Source organism: Mustela putorius, unplaced genomic scaffold (assembly GCF_011764305.1).
Source record: "Mustela putorius furo isolate JIRA1106 unplaced genomic scaffold, ASM1176430v1.1 tig00003898_pilon_pilon_pilon, whole genome shotgun sequence".
In the NCBI taxonomy this organism is placed as follows: Eukaryota; Metazoa; Chordata; class Mammalia; order Carnivora; family Mustelidae; genus Mustela; species Mustela putorius.
This window is the reverse complement of record NW_025422047.1, coordinates 1552203-1580161: the sequence shown is the minus strand read 5'-3', so window position 1 is coordinate 1580161 and position 27959 is coordinate 1552203. Positions and strand designations below refer to the sequence as shown.

At 40.6% G+C, this 27959-nt stretch overlaps 1 protein-coding gene across 1 annotated transcript in view; it reads right to left on the bottom strand.

Annotated features, from left to right (window-relative positions):
- FMN1 (formin 1) overlaps nt 1-27959 on the bottom strand; it is a 414557-nt gene that overhangs the window by 365159 nt on the left and 21439 nt on the right. Inside the window, 1 exon segment of the mRNA XM_004751031.3 lies at nt 9941-11932. Coding sequence (XP_004751088.2) covers nt 9941-11801 — 1861 coding nt within the window. The 5' untranslated portion in view covers nt 11802-11932.

Below are 27959 nucleotides of genomic sequence, written 5' to 3'. Positions count from 1 at the left end.
CATACTAACATAAGAAAATCCCAACAATAGAGATCCAAAAAGGACAAAAAAGGGTATGGAAATCAGAAAAGATAAGATAACTTTTAGCTGAGAAACTAAAAAAGCTTTGTAGAATATCAGGTAGTTCAGAAATAAGTGGTAGGAAGAAATGGGGCCTTTGTTTTTCTTTTCTTTTGCTATATCATTCTTTAATTCATGATTTCATATTGGAAAGGCATTAGTATTAGAAATACAATTCTGATTTCTTTGTTAATTAATTAAAAATTCCCCTGGTTAAATTAAAAACTATGGGGTGAACCAGTAGTAAGCTACACTCAGTGGAGAGTGCATTGAAGGTAGCATGTACGATCTAGTGACACCTTCAAAACAGTAAGAGACCACTGAAGGTGTAAGTGACTTAAACAGAAGAGACTGAAAAAAAAAAAAAAAACAGAAGCAACTGAAAACACAAGCAAATGTAGAAGCTCTAGTTGCGAGCAAATGAAGAAATCTACATAGGATAACTAGCTGTAAATTATTATTTGTAGCCTCATTCATCACTGGAAAACACCAAAAAGAGTAGATTATTAAAATCATTTCTGCTGGGGTGCCTGGGTGGCTCAGTTGGTTAAGCATCTGCCTTCCGCTCACGTCATGATCCCTGGTTCCTGGGATCAAGCCTCACAGGCTCCCTGCTGAGCAGGGAGCCTGTTTCTCCCTCTCCCTCTCCCCTCTGCTTGTTGTACTCTCTTTAGCTATCTCTCTTAAATAAATAAAATCTTAAAAAAAAAAATCATTTCTGACTCTTTGAGCCAATGATGTGTAACTGTAATAAGCTACTATTTTCTAATGTTTTATGAAGTATTTTCATCGACATCATTTCCTTTGATGCTCAAAAGAACCCTATGGTTTGATATTATTCCTTCTAGTAAATGCAGTCAGGGGAGTAGCAACAGGGTGCAAAATCAGTATTTCTCTAGCTCTACCAATTTGGGGACTCCCCTCCCCTCCACACAATTTCTCTTAATCATTCTAGGAATCATGCGTGCTCAGGCATGCAGTCCTCCCCACTACCACTGCTGTCCCCTCTCTTCTGATGGCTTCAGGTGCCTCTTGACACTGCTAGAATTGTTACCAGCGCTGCTGCAGCTAACATGCCCGAGGGACCTCCCAAGGCACTACTGCCCATGTCTTCCGCTTCTCCACTGCTCCTAAGGACGAGGTAAAATCTGGTTCATTCCAGCATGTTCCCTGTGTTCCCGCGCTCCAAGAGCACCTGGAGTTGGGACTCTTCGTCCACAAGTCTGTCACACTCTATTAACGAAGACCCTGCCTTCAATATATTCAGAACATTTTAGTAAAATTTCTCTTTAAATTTTCCCAAGGCTTTTTTGGTGCAGTTCCCTCCTCCCTATGAGCCAGGTGTGAGTCCAGGGGGTTGCGTCAGCAGAGAATCTGGAGGCCATGCATTACGCTATTTTCAGCGTTGTCCCTCCCCCGCCCTCCCATGTGCCTCAAATCCTTGGGAGGAGCCCCGCCCTGTGGCCATCCTCTGAGCACTCAAGCAAAAACCTCTTGACAGCTCTAACCATCTAATTATCCAGACATGCCTAGACTTGTGTCTGAATCCTAGGGAGGCCATGCTCACGCTCCAGCGGCGCGTTATTTGCTCCCTCTGCAGTTCCTCGGGGCTAACCTGGAAACCTACAGCTTTATTCAACCGCAAGATTATTTTTGGGTCCTCCCTCCAAATTCAAAATTCAACCTCAAAACCTTAACTTGGATTTGAAGCAAACAAGGAAAAAATCTACATCATAACGTTTTAGGAAAAATACGTGACACCTAGATGATCCAAGTTACGGTCTTTCATGGATGAAATTGTGTTACGTAAGTCACGGAAATCTGAATCTCAAATTCTAAAGCCCCCACTCACTTGCTTAGCACGAAGTCCAGTTTTTTCCTCGGGTCCTTCCTCCCCAGCTCTGTCCTCCAGGGGTCCCACCAGGTTTCCGTGCTCAGGGGCCAGGCTGCCATTGACACCCTCTGTTCTGCTGCTCTTTGCCCTTGGTTTTCTAACAACCTCTATTCTCAACTACTGAAGCTGGCTTGGTAAGAAAGTTCCTGCTTCTCCACAAGCACCCCAATGTTTATAGCAGCAATGTCCCCAATAGCCAAACTATGGAGAGTCAAGATGTCTGTTGACAGATGAATGGATAAAGAAGATGTGGCAGATACATACAATGGAATATTAGTCATTAGAAAGAATGAACTCTTACCATTCACATTTACATCGATGTGAATGGAACTGGAGGGTATTATGCTGAGCAACATAAGTCAATCAGAAAAGACAGTTATCATACAGTTTTGCTCATATGTGGAGTATAAGAAACAGCACAGGGGTGCCTGGGTGGCTCAGCGGGTTAAAGTCTCTGCCTTCAGCTCAGGTCATGATCCCTGGGTCCTAGGATCGAACTCCGCATTGGGATTTCTGCTCAGGGGGGAGCTTGCTTCCCCCTCTCTCTGCCTGCATCTCTGCCTGCTTGTGATCTCTGTCTGTCAAATAAATTTCTTAAAAAAATCTTAAAAAAAATAGCACAGAAGATCATAGGGGAAGAGAGAGAAAACTGAATGGGAAGTCATCAGAGAGGGGGACAAACCATAAGACTCTTTACTACAGGAAAAAAACAGGGTTGCTGCAGGGGGGGGTGGGTAGGGGGATGGGGTAACAGGGTGATGGGCATTAAGGAAGGCACATGATGTGATGAGCTCTGGGTGTGAAATACAACTGATGAATTATTGAACTCTACATCCTAAGATAATGATATATTACATGTTGGCTAATTAAATTTAAATTAAAAAAAGAAAGTTCCTTCCTCTCTTGAACAGCTCCTCTATACTGCAAGACTCCTGGGCTTCTGATGACAAAGTTACTCCTTCCCTTCATGCCAGAGCCCCTTCCCCCCAGTGTCTAGGGTCACTCGTAGGAAGATGAGGAAACGTCTGTGAGCATACTTTTGGCCCAGACTTATGCCCTCATGACACTTCTCCTTCCACTGTCCATCATTCTTCCCTGTGGGTCAATATCCTTTAAGGACCCCACACTCCCTCTATATCCTATACATGTCTGAATCCTAATTCTAACCTAGTTTCAAGGTCTTTCCTATAAGGCTCTGGACCATCTAGAAAGCATCTGATTCAATGTACTCAAACAATCCATGACTGTGGAAAAAACTCGTAGGGCCTTCTTTTAAGAGTCCAGAAACTCTGTAACATGCTCTGGCAGGGGGCTGAGGTACCTGGGCACAGAGCAAAACTCTAGGGGGGAATGGTATGGCCTAATATCACAGCCCGGAGGCCCCCAAAATGTACGAAGTAATATGGGTTGATTTGTGTTTAAGAACTATCTAACAGGAGCTACTGTCCTTGTAAGTGATCAGAAAGCAGATAAAATAAAATAGGCGGTAGCAATCATTTGCCTGACAAGAGCTATCAAGAGGAAGAAAGTAGACCCAGGGGGTATCCAATGTTTTCAAAAAGCAACCTCTCCCAGAAGAGTCCATGAAGGATAAAACATATACCTTCCAAATCAGTACTCCTTTGCTTTATCAATCTGATAAAATGCTTTGATACAATTACCACATTAAAAGCTTATTTTTTTATGCCTTGACCTGTAATGCTATGAGGTAGAAGGTAAAAAACTATGTATCTATTATTTAAAAAATTATTTTCTCTTTGAGATTTTTTCAGCGGCTATGACTTGGAATCACAGTGTTAATTTTGTCATTTCTATATATCTTTAAAATTACTTTAGACAGGTGTGCGTGACCTGGGATTGCAGATTGCACCCTTGCTTTTAATCTTGTGCCCTGAACCCATGAATAGAAAAGAAGCAAGGGAAAAACAGTTCAACAGAAGGTGTGATCCTCAAAGCACAACTGGATATTGATCTGGGAAAAAAATTCATATACATAGAGCTGGCTCTGGATTTTAAAACATCAGATTTTGGTCATGGTCCTACCTTTGGAAATGTATTATCTGTTGAAAACCAGATTTTGATTGAGAGAAACACCCATCATTTATTCTACATGGAAACTGACTTTAAAATACAAATTGTCCATTGGTAGAAAATCTCTCTCATATTTCATGTGCTAATGAGCTATTCTTATTTTTCAGTGATTGAGAAAGATATTTTAAAATCCTTTTTGTGTTTTTCACAAAAAGCAACTGAACATAATGTGATAGCAATCATAGTTAAATAGGAGAGCTTTGTTTTTAAACACAAGCTAATTTTTTCTAAGTCCATGGAGAGAAAACTGTCACAAGATCTTCCATTTCTTTTGCTGCCTCCATTTTTGAACTTTCAACAGTAAGAGACAGTCAATCTACTTAAATTTAAAGGCCTACAGGTCACATGACAAAGAAATGAAATGGCACCACTATCATTTATTTTCAAGATAACCGCTCTTCTGTAGCAAAACAGCCACCATACATTCTTCTTTACCTTGTTGCTCATTTAAAACACCATTCTGTCTTCCTACATTCCTTGGTCTTGCCCCATCTACATCATCTTGTCTTCCATATGCCCCTTCAGATCCACTCTACATCCTTTTCCACCCTACCCTTGGCCCTGGAAGGCTGACCTTGAAGACCACATCTGCCGGCTCCCTTACACCCTGCCCTGTGGTGGGTTCCGTTAGAGGTTTCTGGGCAGAAGATCAAAGGAGAGAGATGCCAGGATCTTCAGCCCAACAAGCTTGGCCATAGGCCACCGCTGCTGCCATGTGGCCCCTCTCAGTGAAGCTCCCCTGTCTGGGTTCCAGTGACCGCGGCATCTCTTATTCCTTCTGGCCAAGGGGTGTCCATTTCCTGTGAGGACCTTGTCTATCAGGAGCCTTTATAAAGCTCCTTCTTCTCTTGGTTTCTGGATAATGCTCCCATCTAGTCCTCACTGTCTGACTAGTTCTCCACGGGCTCTGCTTTCCCAGCTCTCTAGCAAACGCATTTGCCTGAATAACAGTGCAGTCTCAGAGTGGAGCTTCTCACCCCATTAAAGGACATGGGGAAAAACATAGGGAAGGGCAGTTTAGCTGTAATCCCACCACACACACTAACTGTTCTAGGTTCATTTGTTTTTTTACTTAAAAAGTCATTTAATCACTCATTAAAAGGAGGTAGGGATATGGATGAGGGACGCCTGGGTGGCTCAGTGGGTTAAGCTGCTGCCTTCGGCTCAGGTCATGATCCTAGGTCCTGGGAATGAGTCCCACATCAGGCTCCTTGCTTGGCGGGGAGCCTGCTTCTCTCTCTGCCTCTGCTGGCCACTCTACCTGCTTGTGCACACACACACTCTCTCTCTCTCTGACAAATAAACAAAATAAAATCTTAAAAAAAAAAAAAAGGAGGTAGGGATATGGATGAAATAGGTGAAGGGGATTAAGACACACAAACTTGGGTACCTGGGTGGCTCAGTGGGTTAAGTCTCTGCCTTCGGCTCAGGTCATGATCCCAGGGTCCTGAGATCGAGCCCCGCAACGGGCTCTCTGCTCAGCAGGGAGCCTGCTTCTCCCTCTCTCTCTGCCTGCCTCTCTGCCTACTTGTGATCTCTCTCTGTCAAATAAATAAATAAAACCTTTTAAAAAAGTGAAAAAATATTTTTTTAAAAAAAGACACACAAACTTCCAGTGATAACATAAATAAGCATGGGGATAAAAAGTACCACATAGAGGATACAGTCAATAATACTGTAATAATGTTGTAGGGCAGCAGACGGTAACTATACTTATCCTGGCAAGTAGTGCATAATGTCTTGAATTCTTGAATCACTATGTTATACACCTGAAACTAATATAACATTTATGTCAACTACACTTCAATAAGCAAGGGATAACCATTTTAAAAAGGTAGTTAAATCACTCTTAAAAATCATAAAAGTGTCACATATACTGCGACCAGTGACATACTACAAAAATATATAGGGAAGAAGTTAGTACTCCTCCCTAATGCTTCTGGATTCTTCCCCTTCACCTTGTGCCCCATCTTCACCTTGCGTTGCATGCAGGTAAGGAATGTGAACAGGCTGGTTAGTCTTTTTCTACCCCTGTCTCCATGATATTCAAGCCCATACCAAACAGACATACACTCATATATGAAGAGGAGTGATACCTGTCTTGAAAAAACTTCAAGAATGCTATACATCATCTTGCCACTTGCTAGGTACAGACCTAGTTCAATACTTTGAACTGCCTCATGGTATTATATAGTAGAAATGTACCATAACTTATTTAATCATTTCTCTACTGATGGACCTTCAAATTTTCTCAGCCACTTTTGTCACTATGAACAACGCTAGAGTAAACACCCTTCTGCATATGTTTATTACTGCATCTATTTTTGTAAACTAAATTCCAAAAAGTAGGGTTGCTAGGTCAAAGTTCCATATAGTTTCAACTGCCACCCTCTTACTTTTTTCCAAGTGTATAGCAACGTATTCCTTAATTTAATTCTTACATTTGTTTTATATGGATATGATATGGTTTAGGCAATTGCTGAACCTTATTTTCTCTCTTAACATGAATTACAGAGAACTTTCTATGTACTATGTACTTTCTGTAGTGATCTTAAATGGCTACATTAATGTTATGAAGCTTCTTTAAATTTTTATGGGGCTTGTAGCAAACCTCAGTATTATTGTGGGAAGAATTTCTATCCACTCTCTGTAATACATGCTTAGAGAAATAAAAGTTTTGACCGTTGCATTAGATACTAAAAAATCTATTCAAAGTGTGCATCTCACCTCTTAATCAGTTGACATGAACTACATCTTTTGATGGCCCTTCCAACTGATCAAGTGACTCAAAATATCAAGAAGCACTATGCCCAGGGCATCTGCTTCCACCACAGCCTCTGTGGCTTCAAACAGAGGACAAAGATCATGGGATTGCTGAGGAGAGCACAGAAACACGGGGCATTTTCCTAAGTGTGGTGAGTCAAATTCCATGTGATTCTTCTGGCATTAAGAGGGTCTATTTCAGATCAAAGGTAAAAAGAAAGCCATCAATCAGAACAGGAAAGAATCTCAGCCCTCAGGACAGCTTAGCACCACTAGAGTCCTTTGGGCTGAGAAAATACCACATTCTACAAAGGCTTGGGAACATTCTACAGTAGTTTCCATTCCAAAATAAAATATTATAAAACCAATTCCAGAGGGAGAGGGTGGGAGAAGGTAGTGTGTGCTGGGGGTAGGGCATGGGCATGAGATGATAAATCTGGCCACCATTCCCTGTTAGCATATTCTCTACTTGATTATATCACCACCAGACAAGAAATTCCTGTGTGTAATCCTTAGAATGAAGACTCAAATGAGGAATTAAGAAAATGCCAAAGCCAGCAGGAGGTGGACCAATAGCCTCTGTGCTGCCTTTATGCTATTTCCTGTGTGGATAGTCATATGGGCCTTAACTCCTGTGAGAAGGAGAAGGGGATTTCACTCTTTCCTGGGAATTACTACATGCCCATAACACTCAAGAGTCTTCCAACTGGAAACAGATCTGATTACTTTTGCCAGACTTAATCTCTTACTTGAGCAGTTAATGAGAGCTTTCAATAATCTTAATCACATCACTTCAATAAAATACCTCGGTGTTATTTCCACAGGAAATAAATGTCCACAGACCATAAACTCAACCTGGTTAATAGCTAACATCAGAGACAGGTGGGAGTTGGATCCAGAAAAAGGGCCACTGTACAGTGATAGTCAATGAATTATGCCCCTATATCCCCTCCACCCGCCATCAGGGCTGCTGGACACTCTCTGGGGCCCCTGCTGGACAGGGGTGAGAAGGGAAATGAAGGGAAAGACAGGCAATTAGCAGCAGGAAAATTCTCCCATACATATGGACCCACCAGTGGCAGGAAGTCACTGAAGGATCCAGAATATGAAGAGAACTCAGACTATGGAGAAGGGGAATAAGTGGGGAGAAGAACTCAGGAACACAGGATATAAATCAAGACCCACTATTTGAAGAACACCCTCCCTTCATGCTTTTCAGAGGGACAGTGACAAGAGACAATGTTTGGATGTCCTGGAGGAAGGTCTCAGCAAAAGAGAAGTCACCCACACCAGAAGAAAAATTCTCTCCCACTCCTTTTCTCCTTCTTTCCAAGTCCTTCTTTTATCAGGTTAGAAGCACACGGTCGTGATTCTGAGCACTGGCTCCTGAAAGTGATACGGAGGGCTGGGGCCAAAGGAAGGGAAATGGTTCTGAGCAATTGTGTCCTGAGTTCAAGGGAGAGTGTGACCGCCCACTGAACCTATCACTCAGTGGGCTCATAGTCAGTCACCATAGAAACTGAATGTCCTCTGTGTGCCTGCCTTGACCCAGATACAATGGAGCTTTTAAAATATTTTTTATATAGAAAAAGGGCAACAAAATAAAAAGATAGTTCTAAATTAGGAAAAAATAAGACTTACGGAAGCTCAATGTATTTAATGCCCAGTTTCTAAGTAAGAGACACACACAATCCCAGAAATTGGTGTGGTTTCTAAAAAAGAAACTTTAGAGTTGAAGGAGCTAGTCCATGCCTGAACTTCTAGAAGTCTCTTGTCTTATAGCTGCACAGACCTCCCTTTTGAAGAATTTCAATGGCTCCAGCAGCACCCATAGAGAGAATTTTCATCACTAGGGTTCTATAACACATGACACAAAATCTGTAACTCTCTGACTTTCCTGGTGAAGCAAATGGGTTATGTGATGAAAGCAGCAATTCTCCTCAAACTAAGGTCTATATTGCAAAAATAAGATCAAAAGTATTTACGACATTTTTAAAGAACCATGCCTGGATCAATGATGTAGAGAAATTCTGAAAATGTCAAGAGTCAAAATGAATAGAAAGCTGTTGAAATTCCTCTTTCCTAGATAGAGATTTTTTATCACAGAAATTGTGTGTGATGTCTTCTCTAACCTTTAGGAGACCATACATCATATTACGACCCATTCCCTAGATAAAGCGTTGACCACATGCTGTGGGAGTTATCCCAGAAAAGAACACATTGCCTGCACAGCGGCATACGAAACCTTGAGCCCCTGGCCACATCGGCCTGGAAAACGTAAGGAATACCAGAGGGGTACCTTTTAGACACTGCCTTTCTGGCTCTTACTGAACCTGCTTATAGGACCCCCCAAATTGTTCTCATGTAAAATTTTATATCATTTTAAACACATAAGCCAAATCAACTCTGAAGCACCCATAAGTAAAACAGTAACAGTAAAATAGACCATAAATAAAAACAGAATAAACGTTACTTCATGCTTGTCTGGGAAATAAAGAGTCCAAAAAGAGAAAGAAAGAAAACCTGAACCGAGTTTCTTCAAGTTGAATTCATCCTCTTCTAGTAAAAAAAAAAAAAAAAGAAAGTTCTTACTGTAAAGTAATGACACTTGGAAAAGTGATTATTAAAAAAACCAAAATGAAAAACCTCTTACAACAGACAGATGAGCAAAGACACATGAGGCTTTTGCTCTTTTGCTTAGAGAACCCCAACCAAGAGCTACTCCGGCAGCATGAACAGCAGAATTTAGGTCAAGGGGCCAGTTATCCAACGACAGCATCTAAGGCAGAGACAAGTTGCTACTTCTTTCTGCTCATTCCTGTTTCCTTTGAGAGTCCTCTGTTAAGCAACCACGGAGGCAGCTTTAGAGTACGCCGAAGTAAAATATTTGTAAAAGATATTCACAAAGTATTGCTTCTGGAAGCAACTACACCCCGGAGCCTGGGAGTCAGCACCAGCCTCACCACGGCCACACTCCCCCCATACCACTCCCAGTTTTCTTGCCACAGCATGAACGAACGAACAGGCCCAGGAGTTTGGGTTCACTGCTCAGTGGCGAGTCTCTGCCCAGCGCAAGCAGATGACTGTGAGCTGCCCCGGAACAGATGTGAAGTAGCTTACGCAGGGACTTACCTGGAGGCGACTGGTACTGGGGCCGAGCCGCGGTCTTCCCAGGCCCCAGGCTCTTCTCCAGAGATTCCCCAGACACCAACCGTGGTTGGCCTGCTCTGAGGAAGGTCGAGCCGGCTCCTTTGGTCTCCGTGACCTTTGCAGAGGACGGTGGCTCCAAGGTGTCAGCAGAGGAGGACCCAGAGAAAGCACTGCTCTTTCGGCCGGCAGAGTCATCAGGAGCCACGTCCCACTCGCCAGGCAGTGGAGGGAGTTGCAGGACCCCGTGATGCTGCTCAGGGCCGGGGAGCCTTGGAGAGAGAGGCGAGGGAACAGGTGCCATCCGTCTGTGCGTGCTGGACTGGGAGGATGAATTATTCAGTAGCATGCTGAGCGAGGCCGGGGCTGAGGGGGACGGCTTCTTCTCATGGCCTCCAGGCTGTGGCCAGTCAGGGCCGCCGTGGTGGGGCAAATCCAGAAGAGAGCTTTGGTGATCCCTCAGAGGCAGCCCAGCCTTCCGCTTGCCTCTGGCTTCTGGGACGGTGTGGGTGCCTGGTGTGCTTGGGAGGAAGCCCAGCCTTTTCCCCTCAGTGGCTTCATCTAACTTCTCGCTCTGTATCACCTTCAGCAGGACCTTGTTCACAGCCCCCTCGGCGCTGGCTGGAATGCATTCCCCGTCCGACAGCTGCCACGGCCTGTCGCCCAGCTGCTCCTGGCCCTGCCACCTGGAACTAGGAGTCCCAGACTCGGCTTCTGGGAGGGTGAGCCAGTCTGCTCTGGGTATAAACTCAGCTTGGGCCGCTGGGCAAACGGCAACGCTTTCCTCACTCTCAGGGCCCGTTCTAACTACTCTTTGCACCTGAGTAGACAGATCCTGGACCTTGGCCACCACTTTGGAAATAGGCTTCTTCCTGCATGTATGCTCCGTAGACTTCTCCTTCTGGCCCCTCTTGGCCTCTGGATGCTTCTCAGAGTCCTCACGACTTTCAGACCAAGCTGTCTGCTGGTGCGGCAGCTGGAGATGGCCCCTCTCCGGCTTTCCAGCACCATCGTCTCCTGGCTCTGTGGAGCTGCAGTCAGGGGGCAGCCTTCCGCGTCCAAGCCCCGTGTCCTGAAAAGCCTTCCTGAAGTTCCCAAAGCCACGGCTGGGATCCAGTGTCCTGGAGATCTCTGGGGGGCAGCTCTGTCTCCACTGTGGGGAGGAAGTAAATGCCACTCTTGGGAGCGAGCTGCCTCTCTCCTCTAGAAGCCAAAGATTAGGCCTTGTTCGAGAAAGAGGAAGAGATTTGCTGGAACAGATCTGGTCCTTCCCCATCTGAAGAGCCGACTGCCGGCCCCCATGCCCTTTCCTTCTCGTCCTCTTCTGTGGAAGCCCCTCAAAGCTTCCTCTCCTTCCACCAAACCTCCGTGGCTTGCGGTTCCCATGGGCACTCCTCTTACTGAGACAGCCCACAGGGGGCTCCCCCGGCCAGTCACCAACACTCTGGAAAGAGTCGTCCTCAGGGGCCAGGCTCACTGACAGCTCCAGCAGCTTCCCCTCCTGGTTCCCCATCGTAATCCCCAGGATGTGGTCTGAGCTCAGCAGATTGGCCAGAAGTCTCTCCCTCTCAGCTGTAAGTTTGTACAGCTCAGTTAAAATGTCTTTTGTGGGAGTTTGCTTGAAAAATATGTCGCCTGGATGTTCATTTGGCTGCAGGCTGAGGCTGATGACGTCTGACCCCTCCCTGACTTGGTAGCAGTTATGAAACCCTTTATTGGCTCTGTCTAGAGTTACAGTGCCCTTGTATGAAAATCCTCTGACTTCCCCCCTTGGAAGATAGAAGCTGATGAAGCAGACTTCAGTAATGGGCTTACGCAATTGGAGGGTGCAGTGAGTGCCTTCCATTATGCCTACCTAATTATTCATGCCTTGGAGATGCTGGTCTGTGGTCAGGCTTCCCAGGCTCCGGTGGTGGGGCATGTGATGGTGGCTAGGCAGGGAAAGCAGCTGACAGTCATCTCCAGCAACAAGACTGTCTGGTAGAAGAAGAAGGAAAGAAAGCAGCTTATCTAACTGAATGCGTAAATCACACACCAACATAAATGAAAGCATAGCCATGATTTATCCTTCCTCTCTGGCTGATCTCAACCAAATCAACCCACACCAACCAGAGGCTGACTGCAACCTCTTCCCAACTCCCATTACTCCACTGGACCAGAGCTTTTTTTTTACAGCTGAGAGATGGCAGAGTGCCCCAAGATGAAAGCTCCTTTCCCTACAAGGGAACTCACCTTATACCCTAGAGCAGGTCTGTCAACTTCTTTAGACTTCAGTTTGTATTTTCCTATTAAACACAGCTAATAAATCTCCCAGAAGGGGATATTTATTTCCCAGAGGAAAGAGGACTTTGGGATCCTTAGAAAACATAGTCATTTTAATAACTCCTTTTTAAAATATTACTGTGCCAAAAAAATGAGTGGAGTTCTTTTACTCTCCATAAAGCACCTTCTAAGCTCTGAGATTAATTTTCTATTTAACTTAAAGAAGTCTTGGGCAAAGTATTGGGCCATCAATTTGGAACCTTTTCTGAATACAAGTCATGTATTTTGCCAAAAGAGCTAAAAGTGAAAAATTTTAAGTTTGAAATTTAAATAAGTAATTCAGAACTCTTAGTCAAGGTTGTTTGGGTTTTTCTCTCCCCTACTTCTTGCCTATTTAAGGCCAGAATGGCAGAGAAAAAGTAAACACCTGTAAGTCATTGCTGGTCCTGTGTGGATTCCCCATTTCTTGACCAATGAAGCAGCTGAAATGTCACATAAGCAGGGAGGGTAGCTGTGTTTCTCTCTTAAGTTTTGAGGAGCCCCAGGAATATCTTTGTGGCTAACATCTCCACTCCCCACAGACCAAGCATGGAGCTTAGAATTCTGTATTACAACATTTCATTTCTTAAGTTAAAGCAATTCCCAGTCTTCAAGACTTCCATGCCTAAAAGAAAATCCCCAGGAAGGGTAACACAATAACCATTTACTAACCACTGAGATCTTAGTGAATTATTTTCCTCGGGTATTTTATACTCATTCTATATAACAAAAAATTTACATAAAAATACATCTTGAGTGGCAGAAGACAGAAAGGAGGAAGAGCTTAGTAATAGAAACTTCTTGAGGAAGACAGAAAAAGGTGATAAAAATGAAGGTTTAAAAAAAATACATACATCTGCTGGTCAACCCACAAGTGCCAGGAGAACTCAGAGTACTCAGAGAAAGAGAAAGTAGAATACCATTTTAAAGTGTTAAGAGAAAAGATGTGTTAACCCATAATTTTATATCCAGTGAAAATATTCTTCAAAAATGATGGTGAAATAAAGTCATTCTCAGATGAAGATAGAGAATTAGTTGCCTGCAGACCTACTCTAAAGAAATATGCTAAAGGAGGCTCTTCAGAGAAAATGAAAAAAAATAAACTTGTAACATCAAGAATGAAGAAAAAGCAACAGAAATGGTAATGTCTCTGTAAACATAGTATTATTCCTCTCTTGAGTTCTTTAAAAGATGTTTGACAGTTAAAACAAAACAAAACAAAATAACATTGCTTGGTGGGGTTGCAATGTATGTAAATATAATATACATGATAGCTACAACATTAAGGGGGTGGGAAAGGGACCTCTACTGGCAAAGTATAATAGCAATTTATTTCTGCCTACCCTGTAAAGAGTAAGGCATGCATAGTTACTCCCCAGAGCAACCACTAAAAGAGATATAGTGAAAAATACAATTGATATATTAAAATGGAAGAATTTTAAAAATTCAAATAACTCAAAAGAAAACAAGAAAGGGAAAATGAAAGAGAGGAACCAAAAAATAGAGGCAACAAACACAAATAAATAATAAAATAGTAAATCCAAAGCTAAATATATCAATACTTACATTAAATATAAATGGTCTACACACAAAATTAAGAGACAAAGATTGTCAGACACATCTATTAGGTAGTTAAAGTCACTAACTTGGATGAGGTTAATCAAGAAGAATGCACAGACCAAAAAATTCAAAGGTTGTAGAACAGAGTACTGAGAATACAAGTATTTAAGGGATAAATGGAGGGAAAAGAGGCTTTAAACGAGACTGAAAAAGAATGTGTATTAGGATAATTCTCCATATTTTGTAGCTAAAGACATTAGGATTCAGTGGTCTAACATCTTAGTATGCTTTTAGTATAGGTCTGTAAATCCTAGCCCTAACATCCTTCAATCAGCACTGCCCAAATGAGACAAGAACCCATGTCTCAGAAACTAGTGTTAGATTAAATCAGAGGGCTTCCGTAATATAACCAAGTCTTTCTTCCTCCGGTGACAATAACAGGAGTCACACACCCAGTTATATCTTAAAATTCTTAGCTCTAGCCTCATCCATCAACTTTTCTTAAATACCTGTTGCATTTTCTCTCTATTGATACACTTTCTTTTGCAGAGGAATGTATAAAAATAGCGAAAGTGATAACCATGGTATCGTATGATGTTGAAGACCTTTCAACTAGGGATCGAATGAAAGATTGTAGAAGATAAAAGGAATAACCTTGGAGTTGTAGATCTCAACGTTGGCCATGTAGTTTGTGGCAGGATACAAGGAGGCAAAAATAAGTTCCTACTAATTATAAAAGAAAAATATCCCATTCTTGTAATTCTAAAATTTAAAAAAATATTGCAGAGTTTTACTTTGCTTTCAAGATAAAATACTCTTCTTCCACATTTGGGAGGTCCAAATCCAGGTGTGAATGGTTTCTTCATGTCATGTGTTCATAATTTCTGAGTTTCTAATGATCATGTAAGCAAGTAGGGAAGATATTCCTAGTGTCTCTCTCTGTAGGCCTTATCATTTAACAAAAAGTTCAAACAAAAGGCATTATCTGCAATGAAATATAGGGATTGAAAAGTGAATTGTTTTAAAGTGGAGTTGCTTGAAAACAACAAGTTTCCTCCTCTGAATGAACAAGAGCACAGGTACTGACTTATCAGTGGCACAAAGATAATTTTCTTTGCCTGAATTTAGCATCTAGAGGAAATTAGAGGAAATGTATGGAAGAAAAAAATTATTTCATATTTTCTGGTCTCAGGATGAGCTTCAGAATTAGCTTTGCTATAAATTTGAACATCCAAAGTCCAAATAACTTAAGACAAAGAACATGAACAAATCTCTTTCAAATACCCCATTCTCTTCCATAGCTTGACATCAAACTTGTTATGTACATCCTCCATTATCATCAATGAATAGTTACAGAGCTGTTTCTGGAGGATAGAACTATTCACACTTTTTCCCAATCTCTCTCAACCAAAGAAAAGACTCTCAGGATTCAGCTATCAGCCTAGCATCCCTGCCAGTGTCTAGATAAGTGTCCCTCATGTGTTTTCTTCTTTCCTTTGTGAAATGAGAAATTTAGTCTCTAAGTTTCTAATTCATTACCTCAAAATATTACTTGGTGACACCTACTAGCTAGACAAAGAACTACAAAACTCCTCCTCCTTGAAGAAAAGCATATGCTCTGAGTAAAGGAAATTCAACCTCAGCACTCCAGTGGGCACTATGTCAAAGGCAGGCCTCTGAGCAGGGAAAACACTTCTCTGCAACAAGCCATGAGCAAGTCAAAATCCACTGTTGAATCATAACACACAGTTTCCATCTGAAAAACCAGAGGAAAAACACTATAAGTCTTGGGAGAAAAAAGGCAAAATAACAAGGAAATCAACATGGAGTGGGGTTAAATACACCAGTACTATAATCCATGCTGAGTTCATAGGACTATTTCAAGAAGCATTGCCTCATTCTGCTTTAACTAAAATACAGCAGCTCTGCAGGCTCCACACACTAAATTATACACCTTAATTTGGCCTGCAAAGTAACCTTCTCTGGTTATGCTCAGTGTAAAACCACTTTGTTTCTTAGGGAGTCTTCGTCTTTCCTCTGGAAAGGGAGTCTCTCCTCTGGCCAACTCCAGGCTGTCTCTCCAAGACAACACTACTGTGCTGATTTCTCCTTGACTCTTTTTCCAATAAGCAAGTACATGATTTCACTCCACCCAAAATGGAAATATCTGTTGTACCTCATCATGATAGAATATTATTGCCTTTTTAGTAGATGCTAGTCAATGCTCATGGCATATTTCACCAATGCCTAAAATAAGATCCAAGAATTAGCAGCAGTCACGCTGTCTGCTTACTGTCCATTTCCTAATTGATTCTGGCCCTAAAAGACCAAGGCAAAGCTTTATTTGCTTAGCGATTGGCAGAGTAATGCTGTGTGACTCCATCTGAGCCCAATACTGATAAGACAGTTTATCTGTAAGTTCCATTATTAAGTTAGAAACTGTCCATTCAGATTCAGGTTCTCCCCTCTACATACCTCTCTAAACACCAGGAATAAGCTGAATAAGCTCCTTGGTGCTCTGCCTTCTACTGGGTTTAGACATAGGGAATTAGTAGCAGAGATGCGAGAGCAGAATGGAAGAAGGTTTATATTTATTCCCTGGCTCCCTCCCTCCTAGGTGTGGTTTTGTAGTAGGTATGTCCTCTAATGAAGACCATGCCTCCTTTTGGGTAGCCTTCTTCCAGGTGTAGCTACATTCTCTGAGTACCAGTTGTGACTTCCTCCCATTGCTTATCCAGGCCTGGTAGCTTTGAATTCTGCCACTTGTATGTGATTTTGGAAAAGTTAGTGTCTGCGTCTCTCCTTCCTTCCCATTCTTGGATGGAATGCAGTATTGCTGATGTTCAAGTAGAAGATACAAAAATAAAGGTAGGTCTGCAATAGCTTTCTAGCTCTTTTCCTTCAGAGGTATTTTTTCCCCAAAGAATCTACACATGTAAAAGTAGAATAGAAGCAATCCTTAACTTATTGTAATGCAAAGCAGAAAGAGACTCATTCAAGGAGACATCAAAGAATAGATTAGAGGAGGTTAAAGAAAGGAAAGACACATGATGTTTGTCAACTCAGAAAATCCTTCAAAAAGAAGAAAACATTTGGAATAACTCTATACTAAATGATAGGATTTTGACAGATGTGATTTTTTTTTAGATTATTTATTTATTTATTTGACAGAGAGAGATCACAAGTAGGCAGAGAGGCAGGCAGAGAGAGGAGAGGAGGAAGCAGGCTCCCTGCTGAGCAGAGAGCCCAATGCGGGACTTGATCCCAGGACCCTGAGATCACGACCTGAGCCGAAGGCAGCGGCTTTACCCACTGAGCCACCCAGGCGCCCGACAGATGTGATTTTTAAAAAGAGAATTCTGGGAGGAGGACATCACAGGAGACCATGAAATTTGATAACATGTACAAAGGAAAGAAGTACTCTCTTTGTCTTTTTTTTTTTTTTAGACAAATGTTAGGAGAAATAAGTCAAGAAAGAGTGATAGCACATTGTAAAAAGATTTGAATACAGACTGGTGGGAAATTAATGCTAACTTCATAAACAAATGAGAAGCCATGGATAGGTTTTGATCAGAGTTTTTTGTTCCATACTAAATTTAAGGGAGAGGAGCTTAGTCATAATGTTAGAATAGAACTGAGTAGAAAGAGATCAGACAGAGAGTCAAGAATTTGGAGCTCTGGTAAACATCAAATTCTGTCTAGAGGTTTGAAAAAGAAACAAATTAGAAGGGGAAATTATAGGCAGAGTTTTAGATAGTGATTTTAGTAGAGTAAGAAGAAACCAAATTATATTACAAAGAGCAAAAGAGAGAGTCTGATGGATAAGAGAAGAAAATAAGAAGAATAGCCCATGCAGGTATTGAGTATTGTCTTTCTTGCTACTTTTACTTTGTTTTTGTTTTTTTCCAGTGGAAGACACATAGGAAGAGTAAGCCTTGACAAGAAGGAGGTTTTTTCATCCTTAAAGACTGGGGCTAAATAAAAGGGAGAAGATGATTATGAGATAGAAAGCAGTGAAATTGAAAGAGTACATATTACCTCAGTGATTTTTGTTTTCCTCATAAAATTCTATAATTTTATGATTTTCTCTGCATACTTACAATGTCACAAGAAAGTACTAAATCAGTCTATACTGCAAAAGCAAAATCTCTAGCTTTGAAACTCTGATTTGACTATGACACCACCAATACTCTGAGCTAGGCATTATTATAACATGCTGGCAAATCCCTATGAAAATAATATAGAAGCCAAATAGAATTATCTTTGGTCAATAAATTTCTATCCATAGCCAGAGATGGTTCTCAAAGGATAAGAAAAAGGGCTTCTTCGTGATCCCAGGGTCCTGGGATGGAGCCCCAAATCAGGCTCTCTGCTTAGCAGAAGCCTGCTTCCTCCTCTTTCTCTCTCTCTCTGCCTGCCTCTCTGCCTGCTTGTGATCTCTGTCTGTCAAAAAAAAAAAAAAAGGCTTCTTTTTGTGTTTATAAACTATAAACCATAAACCAACCCACTCGGATACCTAATTATGCTATAAGGTGTGAGTAAGATTCTCCCAAACACCAAGAGAATCCTTTCTTCACCTCTCCTGTACCTCTTCAAAGCTTCAGACATAAAGATAAACAAATATCAGCTGTCTATGTGATCTTCATGAGAATATAAGATATTGAGATCTTCAAAACATCTCTGGCTCTTGTTGCTATCTGGTTTATGTCATCATCTGTGGGAGATAGGTGAGTGTACTGAGAAAATAAACCCCTTCCCCATGATTTAAAAAAGAATCTGAACATATGAAATTCTTACTCACTGAATGCTCAAGGTCCAATGGCCAATGTTTGACTGCACAATATATCGCAAAAGTGGGATTGGTACATTCTTTGTAAAACAAAGATAGAGCCCTTTTTTAAAATTAGGAGTATCTTTTTAAATATACAAACCCATTCTGTAGAGTTTGTTTTTCTGAGAACTTTACATGAGGATCATTGCATATACTAATCTGTATTTCCAAATTAAGGAAGCTGCTTTTGAACAATAACTTCTCAATTAGAATGAATAAGGGATTAAAATAGGCTTTTTTATTCAATGGACCATGTCTGCCCCATTTTATAGAGGTATAAGGACTCAGGCAGTGTGCTTTGAGGGCACTCTTGTTTAAAGGTCAGCCACATACACATTCTCCAGAATAGATCACATATTAAGCCACAAAACAATTCTCAACAAAATCAAAAAGATCAAAGTCATACCATGTATCTTTTCTGACCAAGACACTATGAAATTAGAAATCGACCACAAAGAAAAAAATCTGCAAAGAGCACAAATACATGGAGGTTAAATAACATGCTGCTCAATGAATAGGTCAACCAAGAAATCAAAGAAGAAGTCAAGAATTACATGGAGAGAAATGAAAAATCAAAACACAATGGCCCCAAATCTTTGGGATGAAGCAAAAGTGGCTCTAAAAGGGATGTTTATAGCCAGCCAGGCCTACCCTGAGAAGCAAGAAAAAAACACAAATAAACAACCTAACCTTATACTTAAAGGAGCTAGAAAAACAACAAATAAAATCCAAACTAGCAGAAAGAAGGAAGTACTAAAGATTAGAGCAGAAATAAGTGATATAGAAACTAAAAAACAACAGAAAAGATCAATGAAGCCAGGAGCTGATTCTTTAAAAACATCAACAAAACTGATAAACCTCTAGCTAGACTCAACAAAGGAGAGAGAGAGAGAGAGAGAGAGAGAGAGAGAGAAGGGATGCTAACAAAATCATAAATGAAAGAGGGAAAAATAGCAAACAACACAGAAATACAAATGACAAATTGGACAACTTAGAAGAAATGGATAAATTCCTAGAAACATATAACCTATCAAAACTGGAGCAGAAAGAAATAGAAAATTTGAACAGACTGATTACCAGCAAGGAAATTGAATTAGTAACCAAAAAACTCCCAATGAAAGTCCAGGACCAGAAAGCTTCACAGGTAAATCCTACCAAACATTTAAAGAAGACTATGGACTCTGAAAAACAATCTGAGGGGTTTGAAGTGGCGGTGGGGGTGGGAGGTTGGGGTACCAGGTGGTGGGTATTATAGAGGGCACGGATTGCATGGAGCACTGGGTGTGGTGAAAAAATAATGAATACTGTTAGGCTGAAAAAAAAAATTAAAGAAGAATTAATACCTATTCTTCTCAAACTACTCCAAAAAATAGAAGAGGAAGGAAAAATTCCAAATTCATTCTATAAAGCCAGCATTACCCTGGTACCAAAACCAGATAAAGACATCAATAAAAAAGAGAACAATAGGCCAATATCCCTGATGAACACAAATGCAAAAATTTTCAACAAAACACAAGTAAACCAAATTAAAAAACACATAAAAAAATCATTTACCATGATCAAGTGGGATTTATTCCTGGGTTGCCAGGGTGGTTCCATATTCACAAATCAATCAACATGATACATCACATCAGTAAAGAAAAGACAAGAACAACATGATCATTTCAATTGATGCCGAAAAAGCATTTGACAAAGCACAATGTCCATTCACAATAAAAACTCTCTTTGAAATAGGTGTAGCAGGAACATGCCTCAACATAATAAAGGTCACATATGAAAATCCCATCACTAACATCCTCAATTGGGAAAAAATTGAGAGATTTCCCTCTAAGGTCAAGAATAAGGCAAGGATGGCCACTCTCACCACTTCTCTTTAACATAGCACTGCAAGTCCTAGCCACAGCTATCAGGTAACAAAAAGAAATAAAAGGCATCCAAATTGGTAAGGAAGAAGCAAAACTTTTACTGTCTGAAGATGGCATGATACTAGATAGAGAAAACCCAAAAGACTCCTCCAAAAAACTGCTAGAACTGATCAACAAATCCAGTAAAGTCACAGGATACAAAATCAATGTACAGAAATGTGTTGTATTTCTATACACCAAGAATGAAGCAGCTGGAAAAGAAATTAAGGAAACAATTCCATTTACAATTACATCAAAAATAGTAAGATACCTAGGAATAAACTTAACCAAAGACATAAAAGACATGTGTTCTGAAAACTATAAAACACTGATGAAAGAAACTGAAGAAGACGCAAAGAAATGGAAAGACAGTCCATGTTCAAGGGCTGGAAGAACAAATATTTTTAAAACGTCTCTACTCTCCCAAGCAATCTACACATTTAATGCAATGCCTATCAAAATACCAACAGCATTTTTTCACAGAAGTAGAACAAACAATCCTAAAATTTGTATGGTACCATAAAAGACCCCAAATAGACAAAGCAATCTTGAAAAAGAAAAAAAAACACCACCACCATCAAAAAAGATGCATCACAATTTCAGACTTCAAGTTACATTACAAAGCTGTAGTAATCAAAACAGCATGGGACTGGCACAAAAATAGACACATAGATCAAGGGAACAGAATAGAAAGCCCAGAAATAGAAAGCCCAGAAATCTTCAAAATCTTCGACAAAGGTGGCTAAAATATGCAATGAAAAAAGGAGAGTCTCAAGCAGTCAATCAATCAACAACCAATGTCTGCCACAGAGCATAGCCCTCAAGAAGGAAGGGAAAAACTCAGGGACTCAGAAATAAAGCTACTCTGCCATCTCTCTCATTTCCCCTGCAGCCCTGATGTTGAAAGAAAACCCACTGTCTCATATTGCGTGTTTTCATTTTTATAAACTGGCCTAAATATTTTCATACATCATAATAATGTGACATATGTACAAAACTTTCATAAGACAAGTTGTGTGGACTGATAAATCACTGAGCTCTATCTCTGAAACTAATAATACACTAATAATAACTAATAATACACTACACATTAATTAATTGCATTTCTATCTGAGCCCTACAATCACTCTGTGAAGCAGATGTGACAGATGCTGTCATTGTCAGAGCACACACAGGAAGGCTAAAGGAGACTGGAAAGTTTAAAGTGACTTGCCCCTGATCCCATAACTAGGGAGCAGTATAAGTAGGACTCAAACCCAGGTTTCTGACTCACAGTTCAGTGCTCTTTCTACTACCTCACTATAGCTGAGTAATTGTTTAAATAAAGAAGAAAACTAAAGAAAAAAATACCATAGCAACAACTATAGTTGGATAGAAATTTACATGCATGTAGTACTATACAGAGTAAAGCGTGTGGGCTCAAAGTCATACCTTGGTAAAGGTCTCTCACTTAAATACGATTTTAAGAAGATTTCTACGTCTGATTAAATATTCAGGATCCTACATGAGACTATAATTTTTAGGCAATGGTTCTGTACTGCTTCCTCTTTGCTTGGCTCTTCTTGTTGGGGGAGACCACATTGGTGTAAGATATTCACAAACTCACATTTACCGTGGGGATTAAAGAAGGCCCTACTCATCTTAATTGAGGTCAGTTCATAAAATCTGCCATAAAAGTTAGTCATCTTGAGATGTTTTTTGCACAGTACTAGTAACTCCAAATACAGTGATGCTTGAACAAGGCTCTCCCAAGAAAAGGATAGAGTAGCTCAGCCCTGTGTTTCAATCCGGTGTTCATGTCTATTCCAGCACAGCTAGCTGGGATCACCACTGTTGTCTGGCACACTCCCTTTTCCTTAGCTGGCCAATGACAAGGCAGGAAGATAAACAATTTGGGGACTGTCAAAACCCATAAAAGTTAAAGACAGAGGTGTGCTAATAAAATTGGTGGATTCATACCTGATTGACAAGGAGGAAGAGGAAGAATGGGAACAGGAGGAGGAAGTGGATGTTGGCCGACATCTTAATCAGTTCTTAATCAGTGCTAGGCCCTAGGCTGAGATGAGCACTAGTAATTTTCCCATTTTACCTGTGAGAACCATATAAGCTCAAAGAGGTTAAGTAGCTTGTCCAAAATCACAAAGCTATCAAGTCACAGAACTGTATTTGAATCTAAGTCTGTCTTAAAAGTCTGCATGTCAAAGCTACAAAACACTACATTTCCTAAAACTTTAGAGAGAGATCATGAATCCATTATGGGAGACCCTCAAGAGACTTCTAGCATCTCAACATAAGGGTTATATATCTTCCCTTCAGAAAAAAATGGTTAACAGATTATGGTTGTTAAGCAAGTAATATCATGATCTGGGTGCCCGTTAGCCAGAATTTAAATTATCCATTTGGCAGCAAAGAAAAAGAAAATAAAATTCTTGGAAAATTTCCCGCTAAGAATTCTTCTTTGTCCTAAAAGAACACTAGTGCTCATGGCTTAGTATTTCTGTTAGGACCTAAAGAAAGACTTAAGCCACAAATATCCCAGAAGAGAGAAGAAAAGTTAAAATTGGACATTAGCATTAAATTTGCCTCAAGTTAAGTAAGAATTATGATTGAATGTCAGTAAGTTTCTACCTCAGGAGATGTAATAAAAAGTGTCAATCCTCTCCATTCCCCCACCCTGACTTTGAGGCAGTTCCTGCTGTGATCAGGAGCTAGGCTGCAGGGATGGACCCTTTGAACCCTGTTTGCTCAGACATTTAAACTAGTCCCACCTTGGGAGGAAGGCTGGAAGCTATAAAGAGAAATTCTAAACAACATCTAACTAGTCTCTATTTTTTGACATCTGAATTTAAAAGAAAGTCTCAGCCACAGAGCATAATTATTTTATCCCTAATTTCAGCAGCTTTTAAGACACAGACCCTTTAAACCATAGTGGCTGCAGTCAGACCCAAAGCAAAGGAAACCTTGGGCTCAATACACAACTTCCTTTAATAAACTGAGCTGCCCTGAGAATCCCCCACAAGATTGCCACTTGCAGTTTCACTACTTTATGCAATAATATCACATCCACAATTTCCACAGCTTGATATGTCACACAGAGGATGTTTAGCAGTTCTTTCATACCATTTACATAAGATTTTAAAAGCATTTCTGATGACTTCACAAGCTCATTCTCAAAAATCTATTAATTGATCTCAACTAAAAGGCAAAAACATAAAAAAGGTTATTACTGTATCAGAAATAAAAAATTGCAGCTAGCCATATGGCAGGCTTGGAAAGAATAAAGGTGAAGGGTAAGTATATGCATTTATGAAACCAATGGAAAAGCCAAAGTTTTAGTTACAGATGGTTGCCCTGGATAACTTGTTATAGCAACATCATGTTGCTTCTAGAACTCTCTTGTGTTCCCAGGATTCAAAACATATAAAATAATTCCTTTGGAAAGCATAAAACAATTAAAAAAAAACACTTCAGAATTTGAGATTGCTAAAACTGCTAGGTAGACAGAAGGAAAATATGTATAATAAAAAATTGAAAATGAATTCAGAGGCAAATGGCTGTTGTTTTGACTCCTAAAGTAAAGAATGGTAGGTCTCTCCCTCTTGGAAGCACACAAGGGAACCTCTGGCAACTAAAGGACTCAGCGCAGTTCTGACATCGGGAAAATTTTACATTGCCTGTGGCAAGTTTCAAGGATGGCTTGAAATAAAAAAGTAAATACTAAATACAGCAAATGGATCTGTGATGGTAGAATGCAGAATGAGAAGGAAACTAAGGTCTGGGTTTCCATAACTTTTTATAGCCTTTTATGAAAAGTTGGAATTGGCACAAATTTCTGTCTCTCAAATAGCAAAGTAAATCTGTGAGTCAGATGAGGCCACTATGGAACACACTATCAGGTTCACCTGTCATCAGATTAAGTAACAATGTTCTCTAAAGTGAATTTGAACTGCATGATATATGGGAGGAATCTGAGTAATTAAGAGATTGAGATTCGCCAAGAAAATCCTTTTTTTTCTTTTACGAGTGGGAGATGAAGGGCAGGGCACGAGGGGGGAGGGAGAGAAAGAATCATAAGCAGGCTTCACACACAGTATGGAGCCCAACAGAGGGCTCAATCTCACGATCCTGAGATCATGACCTGAGGCGAAACCAAGAGTTGGACACTTAACTGACTGAGCCACCTTGGATGCCCCACCAAGAAAATCCTTCTTAAAGGCCCTGACGTCATCAGAAGAAACATTGTTTGGTTGTGTTGAGGGCCTATTCGAGCCAAAAAAATCTATAGCATTCAAATCACTCTTCTAAAACAAATGTTTTGAAATTTAAATATTTGAGTAAATAACAACATTTCATAACATAAATAATTTCAAGGCATGCAATTTTATTTCAACCAATCGATCTTAGAATTTAATTATTCATGGAGGAAAAATGATCCATGGGGTTTTCTTAAATCTTGGGAGACAGGATACATTTCCCCATTACTTCTCTTCAGTCTCAATTGCTTTGCCAGACCCAAAATATTACAAATATCGCCATATCCATAGCTAGTTACTATTCAGACCCAAACATTTCAGTAAAAGGTACACAATGAATACTGAGTTCACAAGTGGAATTAGAAATATGGTTGTTCATACAAGTGTGTGTTAATATCACTAGATGCCATTATGATGCGTTAATGTGTAAAACACAATCATTCAGGGGCTCCTGGGTGGTTCCGTCAGTTAAGTGTCTGCCTTCAGCTCAGGTCATGATCCCAGGGTGTTGGGATCAAGCCCTACATCGGGCTTCCTACTTGGTGGGAGTCTGCTTGTTTTTTTCTGCCTCCACCCCTCCTCCAACTCAAGCTTTCTCTCTCTCTCTCAAATAAATAAATTCAATCTTTAAAATAAACCCCCACACACAAAATGATTCAAATGGGAGACCTGAATTCCACATCTAAATTCACAGATTTTATAGTTCTTAGTGAAAATCTGACACCATTACAAAGAAGTACAAAGAGGTAAAACATGAGGATCTACTACTAAATGGTCAACCCTCACACAAACTCAAGGGTCCATGATGAACTTGATGCAAAGGGCACTGGTAATCTGTGTGACCTGGAAGAAGGATGGGCAGAACAGCTAGAAGAAAGCCAGCAAATGATTTTCATAAGGCTGGAGAAAATATAAAGGATGGAGAATTAAAGAATGTGACCTTGAAGAGGAAGAACATAGGATGGAGGTGGCAAGTCAAATCAGGGACATAATTCAGTAAGTGTGAGGAGGAGCGTGCCAGAGATTTTCTGATAAAAGAGCAACATCACGTAACCCACAGAAAAATGATGGAGCAGCTGAAGTAACAGTAATCGAAAGCTGTTGTACAGCAGAGTGACCCACCTGATCCCAGCATGGAATAGTCAGTCCACCTCTTTGTGAAACTGATGGACAAGAAGCTTATTACATGAGTAAACATACAAGGGGGTAGCTTCAGGGATTGGAGAGCCAATAAGAAGGAAGGGGACTTAGTTATGAAAATCTAGAAAGAGGAGGGAATCTGGGGGTAGGGGACAAGAGGAGAGAGAGAGAGAGAGACGGGGACAATGGAGCAAAAGGGATAACATCTGACCCAGAGAGAGGAAAGAAGGTAGGAAATTTCTTTGTGTTCATAAAAGACTTTGTAAGATTATGAAACCAAGCAACCCTTGCTTCAGGACCCGGATGAGAAGGCATGGCCAGGATTGGAAGAGAGGCTGTTCTTCTCCAGACCCCATCTCCATCAGGGCTCTAAGAGCTCAAAAAGGTTCATACAGAAGCCTGCTAGGCTCAGCAGGGTGTCATTTAAATGATGGGGCGGGCAAGGTGCAGGGAGGCTGAGGCTGGAGGGTGTTAGGACTAGTCAGATGGCTGAGCAGATGCTACACTCTAGGAAATAACTAGAGCGGTGGGGTTCAGAGGTAGATGAAGTCCCATGTGAAGAGGAAAAAACTTTAGATTTACCCCAGTAAAGGTGCTACTATCAATGTGGTCTCCCTGGAACGCAGAAAGGAGTGACTACTGGGTTATTAAATTCACGCAGGGTGAAGAAAAAGCAAGTGACATGGAAAAGGGTAAGAAAGAGAAGAAACTTGATGGTAATAAATATGTCTCTCATCCCAAAGAAGGAAAAATCAGAGTGCTCCAGTGGAATGGATTTCTTTGGAAGGCTGGCTACAGTTGGACATTTCCAAGTGCATGTTGACGATTGCTCAATAGATTCTGAGAAAATCATTATCCATCCAGTTCCACAGACCTATCAGGTCTCCCTACAACCTCCTCACTCTCATTACCAGGTGCCCTTAACCTAGCCAGGTGTTTGAATGGACTGGCATGGGAACCACTTCCATCCTGAGGTGGTGTTATTTTTTGTAAAATAAATTTTTGGTACCTATTCTTCTTGGAAAGGAAAAGGCTCTTTGCTCTTTTAAATTCTTCTGCATAATATCCCACATTATTAAATTTTCATTAAAAAAAACAAACAGTAGATTCCAAAAATCATTAACATTTTTTGATTTGGTTACTTAGACAATTTAATTCCACAATACCCAGAATTTGGTCTACTGATACTTAGGAGATCAGACAAGTATATCTAGGCCAATAGTAGCCACTAGCTTCTTGGGAGCACAGGATCAAATGAGCAAATATCATATAGTTTTTCACGTTCCCAACTCCCATATTGTGTGAATGTTACTAATGATGGGACTGAGAGCAAGACTGACTTTCCCTTATTTGGACTTATAGAATTGTTGGGCAATCAGATATATAGGTATATATCAGATATATTCCACATTATACACTTTGGGGTTTCCAAAGGCAAAGAGTCATCATTCAATTGCATCATGATTTGTTTCAAAAGCAGAGTGCTGACCCATGGGGCTAAATGGGGAAACTGTGACACTGAGGAGAACTTCCAGATGGAATTATTTCTACTATATGTTTGCTTTAATTAATAAAACTAGATTCTTTTCAGAGAAAGGAATTATTCTTAAAGAGCTAGGATCTCAATCACAGGTAATTCCTGCAGAAGTTCTAGGGAGGGAAACTGACATTCTGGAAGAAAACACTCTCTGTTTCCTAAGTGTCTTTCTTACCATCTGTTTTCTCCTTTCATTGCTTCTCTTTTATAAGAAATTGAGGAAGGCAGGAAGCCCCTATCTTTCCATATCCCTTCCCCTTTGTTTTGCTTTTAAACAAAGAAGTGAGTCCTCAAAAGCCTAGCTTGGGCCATTTCACACAATGCTGGCTATATATCTGCTGGTCTGGAAACCAAAAACCAAAAGCTAGTTATGGTCCCACTGAGGTCCAAATTTAGTACACATCAAAGCAGAGAAACCCTGAAAATACCAATCTCACCTTCTCCCCCACAGACACTTGGCACTCCCCTCTCAGGGATG